Genomic DNA, 20708 nt, shown 5'->3' with positions numbered 1-20708 from the left:
TGCGATGCTCGTAGTTTGATCCGACGCAGACAGGGTGGCGTGAGTGGTGAAACAGAAGAGTTGTTGTCTGTTCTTTTGAGTTTTGATGTTCAGTCTTTGCCCAACGAAGTGATGTTACGATATGTACGTTATCCCGTATGAGCTTTTGTGCCGAATACATTATGTGGTTACAGGTGTCAACCGTATGTGCATGTGGCAGCAGTGTGTAGGAGGGAGGTTCCTAGGTGTGAGAAGTGTGCGTAAGGGCATGAGACAAAGGCATGTGTAGTATTGGGGAAAGTAGTGGTATGTGTTAATTGTAGGGATACCCATGGGGCTGGAGATCAGAAATGTCCACGAGAGAGGCAGGTTGAAGTTTCCAGGGTTAGAGTAGTGCAGAAGCTGTCTATGCTGAGGCAGTGAAGAAAGTAAAGGAAGATTGGTCAAGGGGGATCATGAGGAGTCGTGTGAGTTGTAGAGCTGTACCAGTGCAGAGGGATAGTCCAACAAGTGATATATGTTTCAGTAAGATTGGATTTTTATCATTTATAGCAATGGTTATCAACTGTACTGCAGGAATGGAACATAAGTCACAGAAAATTGAGGTTGTGGTGGCTGCTGCAGAGAGGTATTTGGGTGTGCGAGACTTGACGTCAGAAGAGTTACAGGGTGTGTTAAGTAGGACTAAATATATTTAAATAATTTGAGGGGGGTGGAGGTTATTCTTTGTTTTATATGGTATTTGTTTATTCTTTTTTATTCAAGCAAAGTATAAAGGAGTTATACTCCAGTCTAGTTGGTGGCGGTAATGCAACATGTATTGGATGCCAACCGCCATTATACGTCATCGAAGAAGAAGGTACCTAAGAAGAAGTTTACGGAAAATGGCCAGCTTTGGTAGGGTTGCTGGAGTTTTGAGAAACTTTTGGAGGAGACCTTGGTCATACAGAACGCTGCATAGTGCCCTGGGACCTGGCATTTTGGGGTCTGTCGTTGGAAGCGGGCTGGTATATTATCACTTTGAGCCGAGCAAGAGGTTTTTGCCCTTCACCGTCCATGCCGAGGAGGAAAAGGTAACGTTAAAGTATCTTTGGCGAAGTGGCGCAGCTAGCTAGCTATCTGTAAAGTTAGCCACGAAGTTTGAGTTAACTAGCTATCCGAACATGCCAGGAATCTTGCTAAGTGCCTGGTGAGTCAGTATTTGTATGCTAAACTTTTCTACCAGGCATTATCACAACTGAATGTTAGTACAATGCTCAAGTAAACAGCCATATTAAGGACGATGCGCGGCGTCCTATATTACAGTAGGCCTATTAGTAAACAAGTAGCCTATTTAGCCATGGCTATGCGTACAATTAATACGGTAACGTTAGGTAGCTAGTTATCGCAATGTTTTTTTTTTTGGATCCAATCAACATTTTGAGAGTATTTTGGTGTATTCAGAACGGTGTTAAACGTTTAATTAGACGGAAACGACACCGTTTTTTTTCATACTGAAAGCAGCCCTAATCAATATGGTGTGACCATCAACTAGCAAAACTTGTGGAGCACAGACATAGATCATAGCTGTGTTCGAATACCCATACTAACATACTGTATACTTAATGAGTATATACTACATACTATTAGTATACTGTAAACGAACAGTATCCTTCAGTTGAGCATACTAGCGCTTCGCCTGTCTACCGGAAGTTGATGCTGTTGCAATGCAACCTCTTGCTAGCCTAACAAATTACTAGCTAGACATTTTACTACTTCGGGTGTGTTTTTAAATTCAATCTGGAGTACCAGAGTGCGCTCTGGGCGTTGGTAAATTCAGAGCGTTGTCAGATTGTCCGTTTGTAAATTCATAGCGTTTCGCTCTGGGAGCGTTCAGAGTGCCCACTGGACGCTCTAGCCGAGGAGTAGGGTTTGAGCATTCTGACCTTATTCTGACCTCTCATTTGTGTCTGGAAGTAGCTAGCTAACACCTCACTCTGACCATTTCACTCACCCTAGCAGAGCTGGTTAGGCAGTTTTCATGTTATCCAGACAGTTGGTGACAAACTGCTGCTGGCAACAATTTAATTAAGCTATTTTGCCAACATTTAACGACGCTGGCAATATTCAACGTGTGTTGAGCGTTCGTAAATTCAGTTATTCTGCGCTACTCTGGTACACTCAAAGGAGAGTACTCTCGGACAACTCGGATAGCGAATTTATGAAAGCACCTGAATGTCCATTGAGAACGCACAGCTAATGACTGGAATAATCAAGTCAATAAACATTGGGTAGGTAGTTAGATAGGATATTGTTAATATACTGGCAATTTTGATGTATTAGTAACCAACTAATGCCGTTAGAAAGCAGCTAGCTAACATAGCATATCTTTATGCAACCTCTCCCTCAACGTGATCAAGACAAAGGAGATGATTGTGGACTACAGGAAAAAGATGACCGAGCACACCCCCATTATCATCAACGGGGCTGCAGTGGAGCAGGTTGAGAGCTTCAAGTTCCTTGGTGTCCATATCACCAACAAACTAACATGGTCCAAGCACACCAAGACATTTGTGAAGAGGGCACGACAAAACCAACTAACCCTCAGGAGACTGAAAAGATTTGGCACGGGTCTTCAGATCCTCAAAAGGTTCTTCAGCATCTCCATCGAGAGCATCCTGACTGGTGCATCACTACCTGGTATGGCAACTGCTCGGCCTCGAACCGCAAGGCACTAGAGGGTAGTGCTAACGGCCCAGTATATCACTGGGGCCAAGCTTCCTGCCATCCAGGACCTCTATACCAGGCGGTGTCAGAGGAAGGCCCTAAAAATTGTCAAAGACTCCAGCCACCCTAGTCGTAGACTGTTCTCTCTGCTACCGCACGGCAAGTGGTACCGGAGCGCCAAGTCTAGGTCCAAGAGGCTTCTAAACAGCTTCTACCCCCAAGCCATAAGACTCCTGAATATCTAGTCAAATGGCTACCCAGACTGTTTGCAATGTCCCCCACCCCCCTCTTTACACTACTGCTACTCTCTTGTCATCTATGCAGAGTCACTTTAATAACTCTACCTACATGTACATACTACCTCAACTAACCGGTGCCCCCGCACATTGACTCTTTATTGGTACCCCCCTGTATATAGTTTCGCTATTGTTCTTTTACTGCTGCTCTTTAATTACTTTTATCTCTTATCCGTATTTTTTTGAAACTGCATTGTTGGTTAGGGGCTCATAAGTAAGCATTTAACTGTAAGGTATACATACACCTGTTGTATTCGGCGCATGTCACTAATACAATTTGATTTACAGCAGTATGTAACCGGTATGTGGTTCGTAAGGGTAGCGTAGCTAACGAATTGTCAGCCAACATAACTGTAAGGTAACTTATTCGAAAAGTAACGTTCATTACTTTATTACATTGCACAACATTTGTCATAATTAGTAAAGCAATACATTTGTATCCGCTCTCGTTAGACTTCGGCTGCATAAGTCACGCCCATTTCCAGAAGAATTGCATTATGGACCCTAAATCACGGCAAGTGTCCACTGTTTGTATACTTCCTATTTTGGCGAATGTAGTACGACATCCGGAAACTTTTGGCATATTAACTATATCCATACTATGATCAAAAAGTATACACTACATTTACGTCACAGATAGCATGGTTAGTATGAGTATTCAAACACAGTTCATATATAAAGAACACACAAAACAATATTGCCCTCTGAGCCACCATAATCATCATGCCATTCATGTGCAACGTTAAATAAAACGGAAATGGTGCCGATCTGAACGACCAGTTGAATAACGGTGTGATTGTGGTGACCGAGAGGGAGAGGCCTATGGGATAATATTTTCTATGTATAGGGAAATTGTGCAATCAGTAGATACATTGATAGAAATAAGCAAGCAAATAAAATGTATCCATTAGCTAATTGCTGTTTGCATGAAAGTCTATGTGCCAAAATAGTTGGTCGGGAGTACTGACCATTCTATTTCCATTATCTTATCCAATTTTCAGCTTTGCACTGCCCCTTAATTTAGACTTTGTCCTCCTTTTAGTGCTAATTCTTCATTCGGTATTATAGGTGCTTCCAGTATCCCAGATGTCTGCCAGACGGATGCGCTTCAACCAGTTTGCCTCAATGATGTATGATGAGGAGCTCTACATGACACCAAGGGATTTCCTCTTCTCAATCATGCTGGAGAATGTTGACCGTAAGTACAGTAGTATCAAATGACAGTGTCCATGTTGTAAAATGGCCTACGTGCTTGAAAAGGGATACTGCATGATGTAATGAATGTAGTTGTTTGGCATATGGCTTCATTGGCTAGATACAAGCTCCATCTGGGTAAGTGTATTACATTTTGTTCCAAGCAAGAACTGCTCTTTACTTTTCCTTCTGCTTGTAGGTAAATTGCAAAATAAAGCTCTAACCAAAAAGGTGAGTGTTGGGATCGGGTTAACTCATTGTCAGAACTTGTTTTGAATTTACTATAGTCTTACCAACATGAGCATTACAGCACAAGATAACTTTTTGTTGTTTCTCTTTGCGTAATTGATGATACTTGCAGGAGGTGGATAAGATGCTGGATGCTGCCTCACGGGCCAAGGCAGGCAACAGTCTGTTCAGAAACTTTGGAGACAATGGTACGTTTTCATGCCATGGTCAATCAACCTCACTGGTGCTACGTGCTTTATCAAAGTTAAAAGATGCTGGCTAGTTATACTTCAGGCAGGAAATATGTATGTAATGTTGGAGTCAATCTAAACGGGTTAAATGAACACTCACTGAAATGTTTGTGTGATACAGATGGCATGTTTTGTGTCTTGCAGGTCTGATATCCTACACAGAGTACCTGTTCCTGTTGACTATTCTGACCAGTAAGTTATAGACTCAGCATGACATACAGTAGAAACAGCCCCCCTTTTCAATGACATGCATTGGAACCTGCATCCTTTCATGCTTACACAGCACATCTTACTTCATCTGGGTGGTGTCGATTAGCAAAATGGTTTGCAACTGAAAACAAAAATGTGTGTTTATTGGACAAGTTTAGTCGATATCAATTGGCTAGCTAGTTAGAGGTATCTACTCAGTTGAGCTCTGCCCGACTGCTGTAGTTGCTGTGGAGGAGGTCAAAGGGTTTGAGTGTAGCCTAGTATCATTCAATCGGTGACATCACCTGCTCAAGGGCCGCGGCTTCTTCATGGGCGACAGATGTCAATGTGTTCAGAGGGTCCCTGGTTTGAGTCCAGGTTGGGGCAGGGAGAAGAACAGAAGCAACACTGTTACACAAGGACAGATGATACCTTCCCGTTTCAGAACGTTTTCTACCGTTTTGTGCCTAATGAACACGGCCCTGGTTTAGCACAGATGTAGCATATAGACGTGCAAACATAATGAATGTGTGGCAACATCTTTGTACAGGAGCTGGCTCATTTATGAATTGCAGAGTTTCCGTTGCTCATGATATTTTCAGGCCCCTCATCTTATTGTCTGCACAATAGGTTAACTTAATTTGACGTAGCCTAATCTAATGTACTATCTATCATGTTTAGGATAGTACATTGTGTAGCCTGTTACTGTAACACATTGTGAAAATAATAAGATTATGTATGCATTACTTGAATTTGTGGGATTTTCTATGCCCTCAGGGTTAGTGCAGTGACTGAAAAGCTGGCTAAAACTTATATGTGGCTGGACTGACAACCTGGGTGGTGGTTTTCAGTAGGCACAAAATGAAAAATAACATCTTCAAACAGTCCAATAGAACGCACATTTTATTTTTGTATTTATAGTATTTTTTTCTCATACTTAGATACTGAACACACAGCTCATGTGGTAGTGTTTTGGCGGTACTGTTTTGGCGACTTAACTTTCTCATTCAAAATGTTGCCCAGTCACCAACAATGTTGTGCTAGAATCATTATTTCAGAAGACCCTGCTGTTTAGCGCTCATCTTGTTGCTGCTTTGTTGGGTCCAAGCAGTACCTACAGTTGAAGTTTACATACACCTTAGCCAAATACATTTAAACTCAGTTTTTCACAATTCCTGATATTTAGTAACTGTCTTATGTCAGTTAGGATCACCATTTTATTTTAAGAATGTGAAATGTCAGAATAATAGAGAGAATGATTTCAGCTTTTATTTATTTCATCACATTCCCAGTGGGTCAGAAGTTTTCATGCACTCAATTAGTATTTGGAAGCATTGCCTTTTAAATTGTTTAACTTGGGTCAAATGTTTCGGGTAGCCTTCCACAAGCTTCCCACAATATGTTGGATGAATTTTGGCCCATTCCTCCTGACAGAGCTGGTGTAACGGAGTCAGGTTTGTAGGCGTCCTTGCTCGCACAGGCTTTTTCAGTTCTGCCCACACATTTTCTATAGGATTGAGGTCAGGGCTTTGTGATGGCAACCCCAATACTTTGACTTTGTTGTCCTTAAGCCATTTTGCCGCAACTTTGGAAGTATGCTTGGGGTCATTGTCCATTTGGAAGATCCATTTGCGACCAAGCTTTAACTTCCTGACTGATGTCTTGAGATGTTGCTTCAATATATCCACATCATTTTCCTATCTCATGATGCCATCTATTTTGTGAAGTGCACCAGTTCCTCCTGCAGCAAAGCACCCCCACAACATGATGCTGCCACCCTCGTGCTTCACGGTTGGGATGGTGTTCTTCGGCTTGCAAGCCTCCCCCTTTTTCCTCCAAACATAACGATGGTCATAATGGCCAAACAACAGTTCTATTTTTGTTTCATAAGACCAGTGAATATTTCTCCAGAAAGTATGATCTTTGTCCCCATGTGCAGTTGCAAACCGTAGTCTGGCTTATGGCGGTTTTGGAGCAGTGGCTTCTTCCTTGCTGAGCAGCCTTTCAAGTAATGTCGATATAGTGAATATAGATGTGAATATAGATACTTTTGTACCTGTTTCCTCTAGCTTCTTCACAAGGTCCTTTGCTGTTGTTCTGGGATTGATTTGCACTTTTCTCACCAAAATACGTTCATCTCTAGGGGACAACGCGTCTCCTTCCTGAGCGGTATGACGGCTGCGTGGTCCCATGGTGTTTATACTTGCGTAATATTGTTTGTACAGATGAACGTGGTACTTTTTCTTTTGATTTTCCCATGATGTCAAGCAAAGAGGCACTGAGTTTGAAGGTAGGCCTTGAAATACATCCACAGGTACATCTCCAATTAACTCAAATGATGTCAATTAGCCTATCAGAAGCTTCTAAAGCCATAACATAATTTTCTGGAATTTTCCAAGCTGTTTAAAGGCCAGTCAACTTAGTGTATGTAAACTTGTGACCCACTGGAATTATGATACAGTGAATTATAAGTGAAATAATCTCTGTAAACAATTGTTGGAAAAATTACTTGTCATGCACAAATTAGATGTCCTAACCGACTTGCCAAAACTATAGGGTGTTAACAAGACATTTGTGGAGTGGTTGAAAAACAAGTTTCAATGACTCAACCTAAGTGTATATAAACTGCAGACGTCAACTGCAGATAAGCCTGTGATGTTATTTTCTAATAGAAAATGCATTGTGTAATTTCAGAGCCACACACAGGATTTCATATAGCTTTCAAAATGCTTGATATTGATGGCAATGAGCATGTGGACAGAAAGGAGTTTCTCAAGGTATGCTTTATAATCTGTATTATATAATGTTCCTCACATTTTTGTTTTTTATATCGTCGCTCTCTGATGAAAACCTTGTAACTGCATTTGTGGCCAATTAAAAATATATATATATATATTAATTGAAAGCAGTAATTCCCCTCAATGTACTCTGAACATTTCGTGACTCTAGGACCAAGAAAATGTATTCAAAATAGCTTCTGAAGCTTCATAATTGTATGTTCTTTAATGCGGAAAATGTGGTAATATTTTTGAATTTACTGAAACATTTGTGGTTTGGAGATGAGGTTTTCATCAGACAGCGATGATATGCTTCTCAAGGAGTTGATGGATTTGTATTTTCATGTTGCATATAGTAATCTGTATTCAGTCTGATTGTATATGAAATTATATAGTCATGTATATCTATATCAAAGTATCCACACTGTTAAATTCCAAAATATTACCAGCCCTTACATGGACGTTGCCCAGTTGGAGGTTTTAAAATAAATGCTCCTACAAGTGAGTACTATACTCTTGATACTAACTCAGTCACATGTTGTATGGCCAGTACTTCAAGTCTGCACCAGTTTCTCCCACTTTTTGCCAAAAGGCACCTAAAGGACTCTGACTCTGTGTAAATTGATGAGGGGAAAAATCAATTTTAGAATAAGGCTGTAACGTAACAAAATGTGGAAAAAGTCAAGAGGTCTGAATACTTTCCGAATGCATTGTATGCTACAGAATCTAGCTTGTTAACATACTGTATTTGCCAGTTGGCTTTAGCACAATGCAATATGCATACATTGCTACAAAAATGCATGTGACTGACACAGTTTTGTACCAAACCAATGAAAAGTTGATTCCCTAATTTTGAACAGAGCCTGGTGTGGACATTCAGCAACACTGGGAACCACAGGGTTTAGATAGCATTAAGATACCTCTGTTGTGTGTTCCTACTGGGAATATGGGGTCCAAAACATCTTACACGTAAGCATGTTATGCACCTGACAAAGTATAGCGAGGAGCAGCATGGATAATCATTCAGCGTGTTTGAGGGGATCAGTGTGAGCAAGGCAGGCAAGTGATCGCTTTGGTCACATCATGAGTAGCATTTGGGATGCAAGATGATTTGTAGATCAGTAGTTCTATGCGGTCCAACTGCTGTTCTGTCAATCTCAAACACACACTGTTTGCTGTTTCAAACTGGCTCCAGTTTTAATATTAGTGAGGCATTGTGGGTAGTAAACCTTTTTGACTAATGAAAAATTCTCTTATTGCTGACATTTATTGGATAATCCAGATGAGTAAGAGGTATGTATGTGTTATTAGTGGGTTTATAACTGAATTAGTTGTTTCCTGAATTTTTAGACTAAGCTAGCTAAGAAATGCTCTCACTAGTAGTACATGTTTTTAGCTTAATCTTTTGTAGTTTAGTATCTGTGTTTATTATAATACAAGGAATAATTGTTGCTGCTTTGTTTTATGACGAAGCTCAAGAAAATCATTGGGAAAAGAAAAGATAAAGTGCCCATGGAAGGTGCCACAGATGTGGTGAGTCAACACTCTAAACCTTTTTAAGACTGAACTCCTTAGTCATTTATGTGACTTGTTGAAAAGTTTTCAAAATACTTGATATGGGCAGCAGGTAGCCTAGGGGTTAGAGCGTTGGGCCAGTAACAAAGGTTGACAAGGTAAAAATCTGTTGTTCTGCCCCTGTACAAGGCAGTTAACTGTTCCTCGGTAGGCCGTCATTGTAAATAAGAATTTGTTCTTAACTGACTTGCCTAGTTGAATAAAGTTTATTTTAATTATTTTAAATTACATGTGGAAATGCACATTGAAAGCACTAAGCCTTGCCAACTGTCATTGTACGGTGATGTAAACCATTGTGTACTGGCTGGGAAACTGATTGTGTTTACTCGTATTTCAAGCGTGATGGGGCTTGCAGTAATAACAAAGGTGGGAAGTGTTGAAACTTGATGTCATCTTCACAGAAACCAGTCGTAGAGGGGGATGGTGTGAACACTACACTGCAGGCATTCTTCTTTGGCAGGAATGGCAAAAACAAGCTTCAGTACAATGTATTCTGCAGGTAAAATACACTACATGACCAAAAGTATGTGGACACATGTTCGTCGAACATTTCATTCCAAAATCATAGTAATATGGAGTTGTTCCCCCCTTTGCTGCTTTAACAGCCTCAACTCTTCTGGGAAGGCTTTTCACTAGATATTGGAATATTGCTGCGGGGACTTGCTTCCATTCAGCCACAAGCATTAGTGAGGTTGGACGATTAGGCCTGGCTCGCAGTCGGTGTTCCAATTCATCCCAAAGGTCTTTGATGGGGTTGAGGTTAGGGCTCTGTACAGGCCAGTCAAGTTCTTCCACACCAATCTTGACAAACCATTTCTGTATGACCTCGCTTTGTGCACAGGGGGCATTGTCATGCTGAAACAGGAAAAGGCCTTACCAAAACTGTTGCCTCAAAGTTGGAAGCACATAATCGTCTGTAATGTAAATGTATGCTGTAGTTCCAGTGAAGGGAAATCTTAACGCTAAGAGGCCTAGCCCGAACCATGAAAAACAACCCTCATTGGTGAAGCGTGATTCATCACAGCCCTCATTGGTGAAGTGTGATTCATCATCATTCATCGCAATGTTTCCACTGCTCCAGAGTAGAATGGCAAGCTTTACAACACTCCAGCCGACGCTTGGCATTGCGCATGGGGATCTTAGGTTTGTGTGCAGCTGCTCGGCCATGGAAACCTATTTAATTCAGCTCCCGATGAACAGATCTTGTGCTGTAAACATTGCTTCCAGAGGAAGTTAAACTCCGTAGTGAGGGTTGCAATCGAGGACAGACAATTTTCTACGCACTTCAGCACTCGGCGGTCCAGTTCTGTGAGCTTGTGTGGCTAACCACTTTGCAGCTGAGCCGTTGTTGCTCCTAGACATTGCAACTTCACAATAACAATGTTTGTCTATGGAGATTGCATGGCGGTGTGCTTGATTTTATACATCTTTCAGCAATGGGTGTGTTTGAAATAGCAGAATCCACTAATTTGAATGGGTGTCCACATACTTTTGTATATATAGGTGTACCTAATCCTAGTAAAATCATGTTTCCCCATACGCACTGAATACTTCTTGTTGCTCAAGGATCAGTGTTGCCTGTTAGATCATAATATAGTTACAAGGACAGGGAGACCTGATCCTAGATCAGCATTCCTACTCTGAGACACTGAGTACGGGCCCAGAACCGACCTAGTCACATTCAGTGTCTTTACTCTGGATGTCTCCTCTAGGTTCATGGAGGACCTGCAGGCGGAGGTGCAGGAGATGGAGTTCCTGCAGTTTTCCAAGGGCATGGACACCATGCGGCGGGAGGACTTTGCAGAGTGGCTGCTGCACTACACCAATGAGGAAGCCAACGAGGCCTACTGGGAGAACATGAGGAAGAGGATCCCCGCTGGTCAGGTAAAAAGGAACGTGGCCCTGTTCCAATGCTTTGAAAAATCCACCCTTCCTTCCTTGGTCACCACAGATGATTAGGGGTTGTGAAAGCAAGGTTGCGAATTGCCACCCAATTATTTTTCCCAATCCAACCAATTCTGATGTGGTGTCACTTTAATGACAAACAGGGCCCGGGATAATAGGAAGTCAGGTCAATGTACCTTCAGGTTTAAGAAGTTGTGAAATATAGCACATTTTTGGGGGGGGGGGTCTCAAGGGTTGACTTCTCAGTGTACAACTTGGACATTTGTCCCTCTTCTTTTGTAGAGCATCACATTTGATGAGTTCAAAGCGTTTTGCCTATTCACCAACAACCTGGAGGACTTTGCCTTCTCTGTGAAAATGATAAGTGAAGCCAACCGACCTATTGGAATGGGTAATTTTTCATGTCTACCTTGTTTTAAGTAGGAAGGGCATTTTGTATGACAGTTTCTGATTCGACACAGGCAAATCACTTCAACCAAAGACATTATCCTGATAATTTGACTTTCTTTTGATACTCCACAGTCCAATTTAAGCGAGCTGTGAAGATCGCCACGGGGCACGACCTCTCGGAGAACGTGCTGGACACTGTGTTCAAGATCTTTGACCTGGACGGCGATAACTGCCTGAGCCACAAGGAGTTTATCGGAGTGATGGAGGACCGAGTACTACGTGGCTTGAAGGTAAAGGGGGTATTTACCAGTTGGCAATCACATTAAAAAGTATGTCAAGGCGTTATTTGATCTTGAGATCCGTGCTTCACTCAAACTTTCATGCAAGTCTCCAATTTACTTGTTAATAATCATTGTGTTGTGAGTTGCGGCCTCTGTATGAATTGTGCTATACAAGTTAAGTTTCAGCCGAGGCTACACAATCTAATCGAACCGCCCCGCCCCCTAGGACACCTTTTCCAGTGTACTAAATAACCTTTTAAACGTTCCGCGATGTGTTACTTTACGCACTTTTTGGGGGGGGAGAACCTCACGCTGATCATGTTGTCAACATTTTTCAGAATGTTAATCTCAGAAGTGAGGATTAGGAAAGGGAGGAAGCAGCGGAGATTGCATAACATTTTTGGGGGGTTGTTTAGTCCACATAAAAAGGTGTCCTGGTGATCAATTCACGCAGCCACTCTGTAAAGTTTATTAACATTATTATTAGAGGTTGACCGATTATGATTTTTCAATGCCGATACCGATTATTGGAGGACCAAAAAAGCCGATACCGATTAATCGGCTGCTTTTTAAAATATATATATTTGTAATCTTAACAATTACAACTACTCAATGAACACTTTTATTTTAACTTAATACACTGCTCAAAAAAATAAAGGGAACACTATTCTTATTAAATACTTTTTTCTTTACATAGTTGAATGTGCTGACAACAAAATCACACAAAATGTATCAATGGAAATCAAATTTATCAACCCATGGAGGTCTGGATTTGGAGTCGCACTCAAAATTAAAGTGGAAAACCACACTACAGGCTGATCCAACTTTGATGTAATGTCCTTAAAACAAGTCAAAATGAGGCTCAGTAGTGTGTGTGTGGCCTCCACGTGCCTGTATGACCTCCCTACAACGCCTGGGCATGCTCCTGATGAGGTGGCGGATGGTCTCCTGAGGGATCTCCTCCCAGACCTGGACTAAAGCATCCGCCAACTCCTGGACAGTCTGTGGTGCAACGTGGCGTTGGTGGATGGAGCGAGACATGATGTCCCAGATGTGCTCAATTGGATTCAGGTCTGGGGAACGGGCGGGCCAGTCCATAGCATCAATGCTATCAACACACTCCAGCCACATGAGGTCTAGCATTGTCTTGCATTAGGAGGAACCCAGGGCCAACCGCACCAGCATATGGTCTCACAAGGGGTATGAGGATCTCATCTCGGTACCTAATGGCAGTCAGGCTACCTCTGGCGAGCACATGGAGTGCTCTGCGGCCCCCCAAAGAAATGCCACTCCACACCATGACTGACCGACCGCCACACCGGTCATGCTGGAGGATGTTGCAGGCAGCAGAACGTTCTCCACGGCGTCTCCAGACTCTGTCACGTCTGTCACATGTGCTCGGTGTGAACCTGCTTTCATCTGTGAAGAGCACAGGTCGCCAGTGGCGAATTTGCCAATCTTGGTGTTCTCTGGCAAATGCCAAACGTCCTGCACGGTGTTGGGCTGTAAGCACAAACCCCACCTGTGGACGCCGGGCCCTCATACCACCCTCATGGAGTCTGTTTCTGACCGTTTGAGCAGACACATGCATATTTGTGGCCTGCTGGAGGTCATTTTGCAGGGCTCTGGCAGTGCTCCTCCTGCTCCTCCTTGCACAAAGGCATAGGTAGCGGTCCTGCTGGGTTGTTGCCCTCCTACGGCCTCCTCCACGTCTCCTGATGTACTGGCCTGTCTCCTGGTAGCGCCTCCATGCTCTGGACACTACGCTGACAGACACAGCAAACCTTCTTGCCACAGCTCGCATTGATGTGCCATCCTGGATGAGCTGCACTACCTGAGCCACTTGTGTGGGTTGTAGACTCCGTCTCATGCTACCACTAGAGTGAAAGCACCGCCAGCATTCAAAAGTGACCAAAACATCAGCCAGGAAGCATAGGAACTGAGAAGTGGTCTGTGGTCACCACCTGCAGAACCACTCCTTTATTGGGGGTGTCTTACTAATTGCCTATAATTTCCACCTGTTGTCTATTCCATTTGCACAACAGCATGTGTGCAAACAGGTTGTAGTTGTTATTATAGGAATTTTGATGCGTCGACTATTTCTCTCTACCATTTTGTATTTCATATACCTTTTGACTAATGGATGTTCTTATAGGCACTTTAGTATTGCCAGCCTAATCTCGGGAGTTGATAGGCTTGAAGTCATAAACAGCGCTTTGCTTCAAGCATTGCTACTGCTGCTTGAAGCAAAGAGAAAGCTGCTGGCAATTTTCTTTTTTGATTTCACCTTTATTTATTTTTATTTTATTTTATTAAATTTTTATCCCATTTTCTCCCCAATTTTCGTGGTATCCAATCGCTAGTAATTACTATCTTGTCTCTTCGCTACAACTCCCGTACGGGCTCGGGAGAGACGAAGGTCGAAAGCCACGCGTCCTCCGAAGCACAACCCAACCAAGCCGCACTGCTTCTTAACACAGCGCGCCTCCAACCCGGAAGCCAGCCGCACCAATGTGTCGGAGGAAACACCGTGTACCTGGCCTCCTTGGTTAGGGCGCCCAGCCCGCCACAGGAGTCGCTGGAGCGCGATGAGACAAGGATATCCCTACCGGCCAAACCCTCCCTAACCCGGACGACGCTAGGCCAATTTTGCGTCGCCCCACGGACCTCCCGGTCGCGGCCGGCTGCGACAGAGCCTGGGCGCGAACCCAGAGACTCTGGTGGCGCAGCTAGCACTGCGATGCAGTGCCCTAGACCACTGCGCCACCCGGGAGGCCGATTTCACCTTTATTTAACCAGGTAGGCTAGTTAAGAACAAGTTCTCATTTACAACTGCGACCTGGCCAAGATAAAGCAAAGCAGTGTGACACAGACAATAACACAGAGTTACACATGGAGTAAACAGTAAACAAACCAATAACACAAGAAACAAGTCAATGACACAGTAGGGGAAAAAAAGAAAGTCTATATACAGTGTGTGCAAAAGGCATGAGGAGGTAGGCAATAAATAGGCCATAGGAGCGAAATAATTACAATTTAGCAGATTAACACTGGAGTGATAAATGAGCAGATGATGATGTGCAAGTAGAGATACTTGCAGTAAAGTGTTGTATGAATGAATGCTTATGAGCCTGCTGCTAACTACCACAGCTCAGTCAGACTGCTCTATCAAATCATAGACTTAATTATAATATATAATAAACACAGAAATACGAGCCTTTGGTCATTAATATGGTCAAATCCGTAAACTATCATTCAGAAAACAAAACGTTTATTCTTTCAGTGAAATACGGAACCGTTCCGTATTCTATCGAACGGGTGGCAACCCCAAGTCTAAATATTGCTGTTACATTGCACAACCTTCAATATTATGTACAATTCTGACATTAGTTCGCAACGAGCCAGGCGGCCAAAACTGTTGCATATACCCTGACTCTGCTTGCACTGAACGCAAGAGTAGTGACACAATTTCCCTAGTTAATATTGCCTGCTAACATGAATTTATTTGAACTAAATATGCAGGTTTTTAAAAAATCGGTCGACCTCTAATTATTATGTGATGTTTGTATTTCCCCAGGTGCAGCCCCAGCGTGGCATCATAGATTATTGGAAGTGTGTGAAGAGGGAGACACTGAAAGGGGCCCAAGAGGCCCTCCGGGACACAGGAAGCCCTTTCTGAGGGGTCACGTTTTTGGATCAAGAAGCTCCTTGGGTGACTCCAATGAAAAGCATTGATGGCTGACCATCAAGTTGCTCATTATCACTTGATATTTGTCAATGGAATATAAACATGGTCCTCATGAACCAGATCAATAAGGGGTGATACCAAATTCTATATTTTTCAGGCTTCCTTTTTGTTTGTGAAAATGTTATTACAATATACATAATCTATGGGTGTTTTGTTTACAATATTTTCTAATTAGGCTTGGGCGATATACCGGGGTATTGCCGAATACCGACGGTATGATTTTCAATACCGTGCTACGCCACTACTTATAGTTAGCTATAAGTTAAGTGTAACTATAAGAAATCGAAGATATCAAATTATATCCAGCGTAGGGCTCCAGCTATGCATTTGGTTTGCTAGTGAAGTGGCTAGATGTCATGATCAAGCTTCTTGGTTACAGCAGAGACATTCAACCCCCTCCTGGATCAAGATCCCTAGTGCCTAAATTGTTTTGTGTCAAAAAAAGTATTAATCTTTTGGGCGCCACTTGTGTGAACATTTAGCAATACTGTATACTTCGGTATGGTACAGAAACGGTATGAAAATTAAATACCGCCCAATTCTAATCCTGGAAATTGGTTGTGACGCTTGGTACCAGTCTATGCATACAAGGAATGTGAAATGTGAGCTCGTTTGACATTTATTGAATGTCTGTCAACTTTTTATACCCTATTTCGCTGCTCAAATACATTGTTTACAGTTAGGTGGTTTACTGTGGTATCATTGGAATTTTATTGAGTTTTAAAATGCTGAATCATGGAAAAAGATTTTAAATATGTGCCTGTCTTCAAATGTCTATGTACTGTTGTGCTGTAATATATTGGCACCCTTTCACAATTCACTTAAATAAATTGTAATTTAGGACTTGTTGTTCACATGTATTTGAGATTTTTCAAAGTCAAATGGCCTGGACTAAATTATTCAAAATTCTAATTAAATTGGTTGGAATCAGGTTATTCTCATTAACGGTGTAATTTCAACAGTGTAAAAATAGCGTTTTGAACTTTCCTCCTTTGGAAAGTGCCAATATGAGTGCCACTGTACCTTTTTCTAAGATTAATTAAATGTTTGAAAAATGCTGCACTTCTCCTGATATGTGTGTGTGCCATACAGAAACATTTTTACAAAAGGGTAGGAATTGAATTGCACTAGCAAAAAGGGAGCAAGACAAAAAATCCACAAGAGCAATGACTATTCTGGAATTTATTAGAGTTGACCCCATATTAAGATCACATTTGAGTATGTTGTTAAACCATTGAAGCGTGTGTGTGTGTGTATACACACACACAGGGATTTCAAAAAAAGTTAGACAAACAACCAGCTTACTTCTGTGGTAGATTAAGAAACAGAGTTATCAGTGAGTACAGCATACAAAGCTACAGTAAAATTAGAGCACAAAGCCATCTTTGGTCTTATTACTTACTATAAACGCATACATAAATTTGTATCAAAAATAGAAATTACAGTCATTTAAAGTAAATTCACATTTCTGACATACAATATGTAATAAAGGAGCATACATTGAAGACTTGTTTAAACCTTGGTTTTGCCATTGTTTTAAAAATCTATTTGTCCTGTCCAAATAATTGCCTGCTTCTGGCTACCCATGGACTTTCAATATTGGTATCGTTCACATATGACACAGTATGCAACTAAATTGTTTTATATAGAAACACGTTGAGAGATTGTCATATTAAAGAACAGACCTGTGCTTTCAATCCTGGGCTTTTAAAACAAGGCCTCGTGAATAGCCTCTGCTTCTTCATTGGACATGGAGAATGACTTGTGATTTTCTCTAGTTTAACTATTACTAACAGATGAGCCCAGCTTGGACAGACAAGTGGCCCCCTTTTGGACAGATGGTTCTGGTGCCCTCCTAACTTGTTTAAAAAGGTGGTTCTATTGCCTCCTGGGTTGCGTGGTGATTCGGTTATTTCTTGCTGCACCTCTGCGGTGCACGTGATGAACTGCAGCCAATCTGAACTTCCGGGTGAGATAAATAGATCAGGGAAGAGCTTTCAAAGTGTTTGATCCGCTGTTGAGAAAGAAGACAATTACAACATTTATTAGAAACAGAAAAAACTACTGCTCGAATAGATTATGAAAAAAATAAAAGATGGATGTCATGGGCCTTTCACCTTGATTGGGGTCAGGGGTCGTTCTCCTTCTTCACCGTCACGTCGCCGTCTCCGGCCAGGATGGTGGAGATCTCTCCCTGCATGAAAGCCCAGGGCACGGTGGATCCGGCCAGGGGACAACGCTCGCCGCTGGGGCAGTATACCTCTCCTCCAGGGCCCTGACTGCGGATGGAGCCACGCGTGCATGGGAAGCAGAACTTGTGGTGCGGGACAGAAGGACACTGGACAAAGTGAGTGTCTTCCAGGCGCTCTCGGCAGAGGGTGCAGCAAAGCAGGGCGCCGCTCCCGGAATCCCCAGCGCTGGTAGTGCTCGCCCCCCCTTGGGCACCCTGGCCCATATCTGCCTGGGAGACTGCGGTGGAGGCAGAGGAGGGACTGCTGCTGGTTGGGCGGCCAACTGCGGAGGAATGGGCTGAGGACATGCCGGGGCCGTCTCGGGACATCTGGCTTGAGCTTAGGCTGTCGGCCACTCCCATGAGCGCTGAGATGGGCGAGGGCTGGCTGTGTGAGCGGGGAAGGCCGTCCTGGGGGTTGGCCATGCCTGAGCCTAGGGGCTCCATGCCTGGATAGGCACCTCGAGACCAGGGCTCTCTGGCTGAGTGATCCCCCATGGGTCTTCCATCACTCTCTCCGTTTTCAGAGCTCGGTGATGCTTTGCGTCTCCGTGCAGCACCCTTGGTAGGTGCAGAGCGGCCGGCGGGCGCCATGGGCATGCCGGCATCCGTGTACGGCTGTGGGAGGATCTCGGGCATTGGTGGCTCCTTAAACGAGCGTACACCGTCACTAAGGAGCTCCGTGAGCGCACGCCAGTCCCCGGCACCCTGCCGCCTCTCATATTCCACGTAACGCAGCCCAGAGTTCACCGCTTTGCCCGCGTCTTTGTTTGAGTCACGAAACATCTGCCTGACAAGCTCCGGGATGCCAGAGAAGACTATTCCAGAGCCGCTGGGGTATTCCACAAACACCTTCAGCTCAAACTCAGACCCGGTCCCGGCTTCGAAAGCGAGAATGCGCCCCACCAGGTTGTGGTCTTTCCTGAAGCGCACACTGAAGGGGGCACAGCCGCAGAGGGTCACCAGGACATCTCGTACCGCTCTGGGGCGGTTGGGCCAGCCCTCTGCCCGGCTCCTGGCGCTCTCTGCCAGCTCAGCCATGACCTCACCATTCCTCCAGCCTGCCTCCAGACCCACAAGAGTGGAGGCACCAGCCCCCAGCGACATGGCTGACATTACCTGGCGCCTTCCATCACCACCCATTATATGGCCAGAGGAACCAGCCATCTGCTGGCCCCCAGCTCTGGTGCCTGAAACGGGGGCCAACAAGCCGTGAGGGGCCCCCACTAACCCCTGGGCTATCAAAGCATGAGGTATGGTCCCATGTAGAGCAGGTGCGGCCCCAGCCATAGCCCTTCTAGTGTTGGGGCTCTGTCTGCTCCCCTCTGACATACTCACATCTTCAGCTCTGTGCAGACCATTGGGGAGGCGGGGGGAAACGCCATACTCTCCCCTCCCCCTTTCTAAACGTTCTGCATGCTGCCTCCCTCCTTCCATCGGTCCACTTGAGCTGGGTTTGCCTTGCTGAGGGCCCGGGGACCTTCCGTCCAAAACACCGTGGCTGCTCTTCAACTGCCTGGCCGTCTCAATTAGGAGCTCGATTCTGTCCGCCCCGTCGTAGTTCACGCATCCCCTGCAAACAGCTTCGCTGAATTCCCAGAGCATGGCCCAGGGCATCTTGGGCAGATCGCAGAGGTAGCACCATTGCCGTCTAGAGGATGCCTGCGAGGCGGAGGACATGTTGTTTACAGGCCCTCACACAAACTTTCTTGAGCGGCCAACGCGTTTGTCTTTGCTTTTAGCGGCTTCGTCAATATTCAGTCACGTCGAGAAACATGTCCTGATTTTATTGTAAAATATGAAACTATGCTCAAAAAGCTCTTGTTGATTGCTGCTTTTAAAAGTTAGCTACGTTTTCCTTTTCTGGCTGCCAGTGTCGGTCTGTCTGGGCGGAAGTAAAATGTGTTTACGACACCGGATATACGCACCTACGCTGCATTGCGGTTGCATTCTGGGAGCTGTAGTTTAAGTCGGAACATCTCTCCTCGATAGCTGTCCAGCTCACACTCATTCAACATTTTAAGAAAAATGTATTAGCTAACGAACTACGTGATTAATGCAATGTTCTGTGCCCAGTGCTTCTACGCATGATACCAACACGACAAAAGAGGGAACTAGCTCATTATTGGCTAGCTTGAACGTGTGACCGATTGAGTGCTCGTGTGGTAGCCAAGGCTAGAGAAGTAAAAGGATGCGTTCGAGCAGATCACTTTGTCAAGTCCTTGACCATCGTTGTTTGCCGCCTTCAAAGTATATTGCATTGAGCAAAAGCATGAACTTGACAAAAATCAGGTGATCAAAGTTCATGGAATTTTGACTGCAGTGAGACTCTGCAGTTGCTCTTCCACCAACTTCATCCTGCAGCCATCACCTGCATTGTGGATGGCTGATCCACCCCCAGAAAAAAATAAATGTTTTAAAACGAATTTCCTGCAATTCTCCATATTTTCACATGGCTTAGGCCCTTGACCACTCAATATTCGACGACTTGGTTTGAAGTACCTTTGAGATTATTTGAACATGACATTTAGAGTAAGCTAACTGGGGGACATTGAATAACTTTTTTGGGTGAAAGAAAATGCTAATATTATTGGTTGGTGGCAGTTGCTAACCATATTATGGATTTCAGTCTCTCCTTGTCCATAGCAAACAAACATGTAAATATGTAATTAATTTGGGCCATAGAAAATCCTGCCAAAAGTTAACTCTCCAAGAGGGTTGGCCACCCCTGATCTATGTTTCCCAAATACCGGGGGTTTGAATATGTTCATGTGACGTTCTACAAATTACTCCACATTCAAGAAAACTGTAATGAACATCAATCTTCAGGTGGTTGAGGCTGATTTGCAAAACCTTTCCATCATCTTACTCTACATCAGTGTTTCCCAACTCCAGTCCTCCAGACGCTCAACAGCACACATGGTTGTTTTAGCCCCAGACAAACTCACCTGATTCAACT

General features: G+C 43.7%; 2 protein-coding genes across 2 annotated transcripts; one reads left to right on the top strand and one right to left on the bottom strand.

Annotated features, from left to right (window-relative positions):
* Nucleotides 1–761: 761 nt before the first annotated feature.
* On the top strand, nucleotides 762–16576 carry LOC139530395 (calcium uptake protein 2, mitochondrial-like). The gene is made up of 12 exons (XM_071326769.1): nucleotides 762–1052; nucleotides 4050–4179; nucleotides 4375–4406; nucleotides 4537–4612; nucleotides 4799–4846; nucleotides 7538–7620; nucleotides 9094–9153; nucleotides 9597–9694; nucleotides 10908–11079; nucleotides 11383–11491; nucleotides 11623–11780; nucleotides 15349–16576. The coding sequence occupies exons 1-12, from the start codon at nucleotides 795–797 to the stop codon at nucleotides 15448–15450; spliced, it is 1326 nt and encodes a 441-aa protein (XP_071182870.1). The 5' UTR covers nucleotides 762–794; the 3' UTR covers nucleotides 15451–16576.
* A 110-nt stretch (nucleotides 16577–16686) lies between these two features.
* Nucleotides 16687–19654, bottom strand: LOC139530387 (interferon regulatory factor 2-binding protein 1-like). Its single transcript, XM_071326759.1, has 2 exons — nucleotides 17637–19654; nucleotides 16687–17533 (listed from the first exon to the last, which is right to left on the bottom strand). The coding sequence occupies exon 1, from the start codon at nucleotides 19427–19429 to the stop codon at nucleotides 17648–17650; it is 1782 nt and encodes a 593-aa protein (XP_071182860.1). The 5' UTR covers nucleotides 19430–19654; the 3' UTR covers nucleotides 16687–17533; nucleotides 17637–17647.
* Between the last annotated feature and the right edge of the window lie 1054 nt (nucleotides 19655–20708).

This window comes from Salvelinus alpinus, chromosome 1 (assembly GCF_045679555.1).
Source record: "Salvelinus alpinus chromosome 1, SLU_Salpinus.1, whole genome shotgun sequence".
Taxonomy (NCBI): domain Eukaryota; kingdom Metazoa; phylum Chordata; class Actinopteri; order Salmoniformes; family Salmonidae; genus Salvelinus; species Salvelinus alpinus.
This window is presented reverse-complemented; position numbering and strand designations above follow the sequence as displayed.

Excerpts from the sequence above, each read along its gene's own strand:
- LOC139530395 (XM_071326769.1), top strand. The coding sequence starts at position 795 with ATGTATTGGATGCCAACCGCCATTATACGTCATCGAAGAAGAAGGTAC. Across the intron at positions 4,180-4,374 it reads CATGCTGGAGAATGTTGACC|GTAAATTGCAAAATAAAGCT; the intron begins GTAAGTACAGTA and ends TTCTGCTTGTAG. Across the intron at positions 7,621-9,093 it reads ACAGAAAGGAGTTTCTCAAG|CTCAAGAAAATCATTGGGAA; the intron begins GTATGCTTTATA and ends TTTATGACGAAG.
- LOC139530387 (XM_071326759.1), bottom strand. The coding sequence starts at position 19,429 with ATGTCCTCCGCCTCGCAGGCATCCTCTAGACGGCAATGGTGCTACCTC.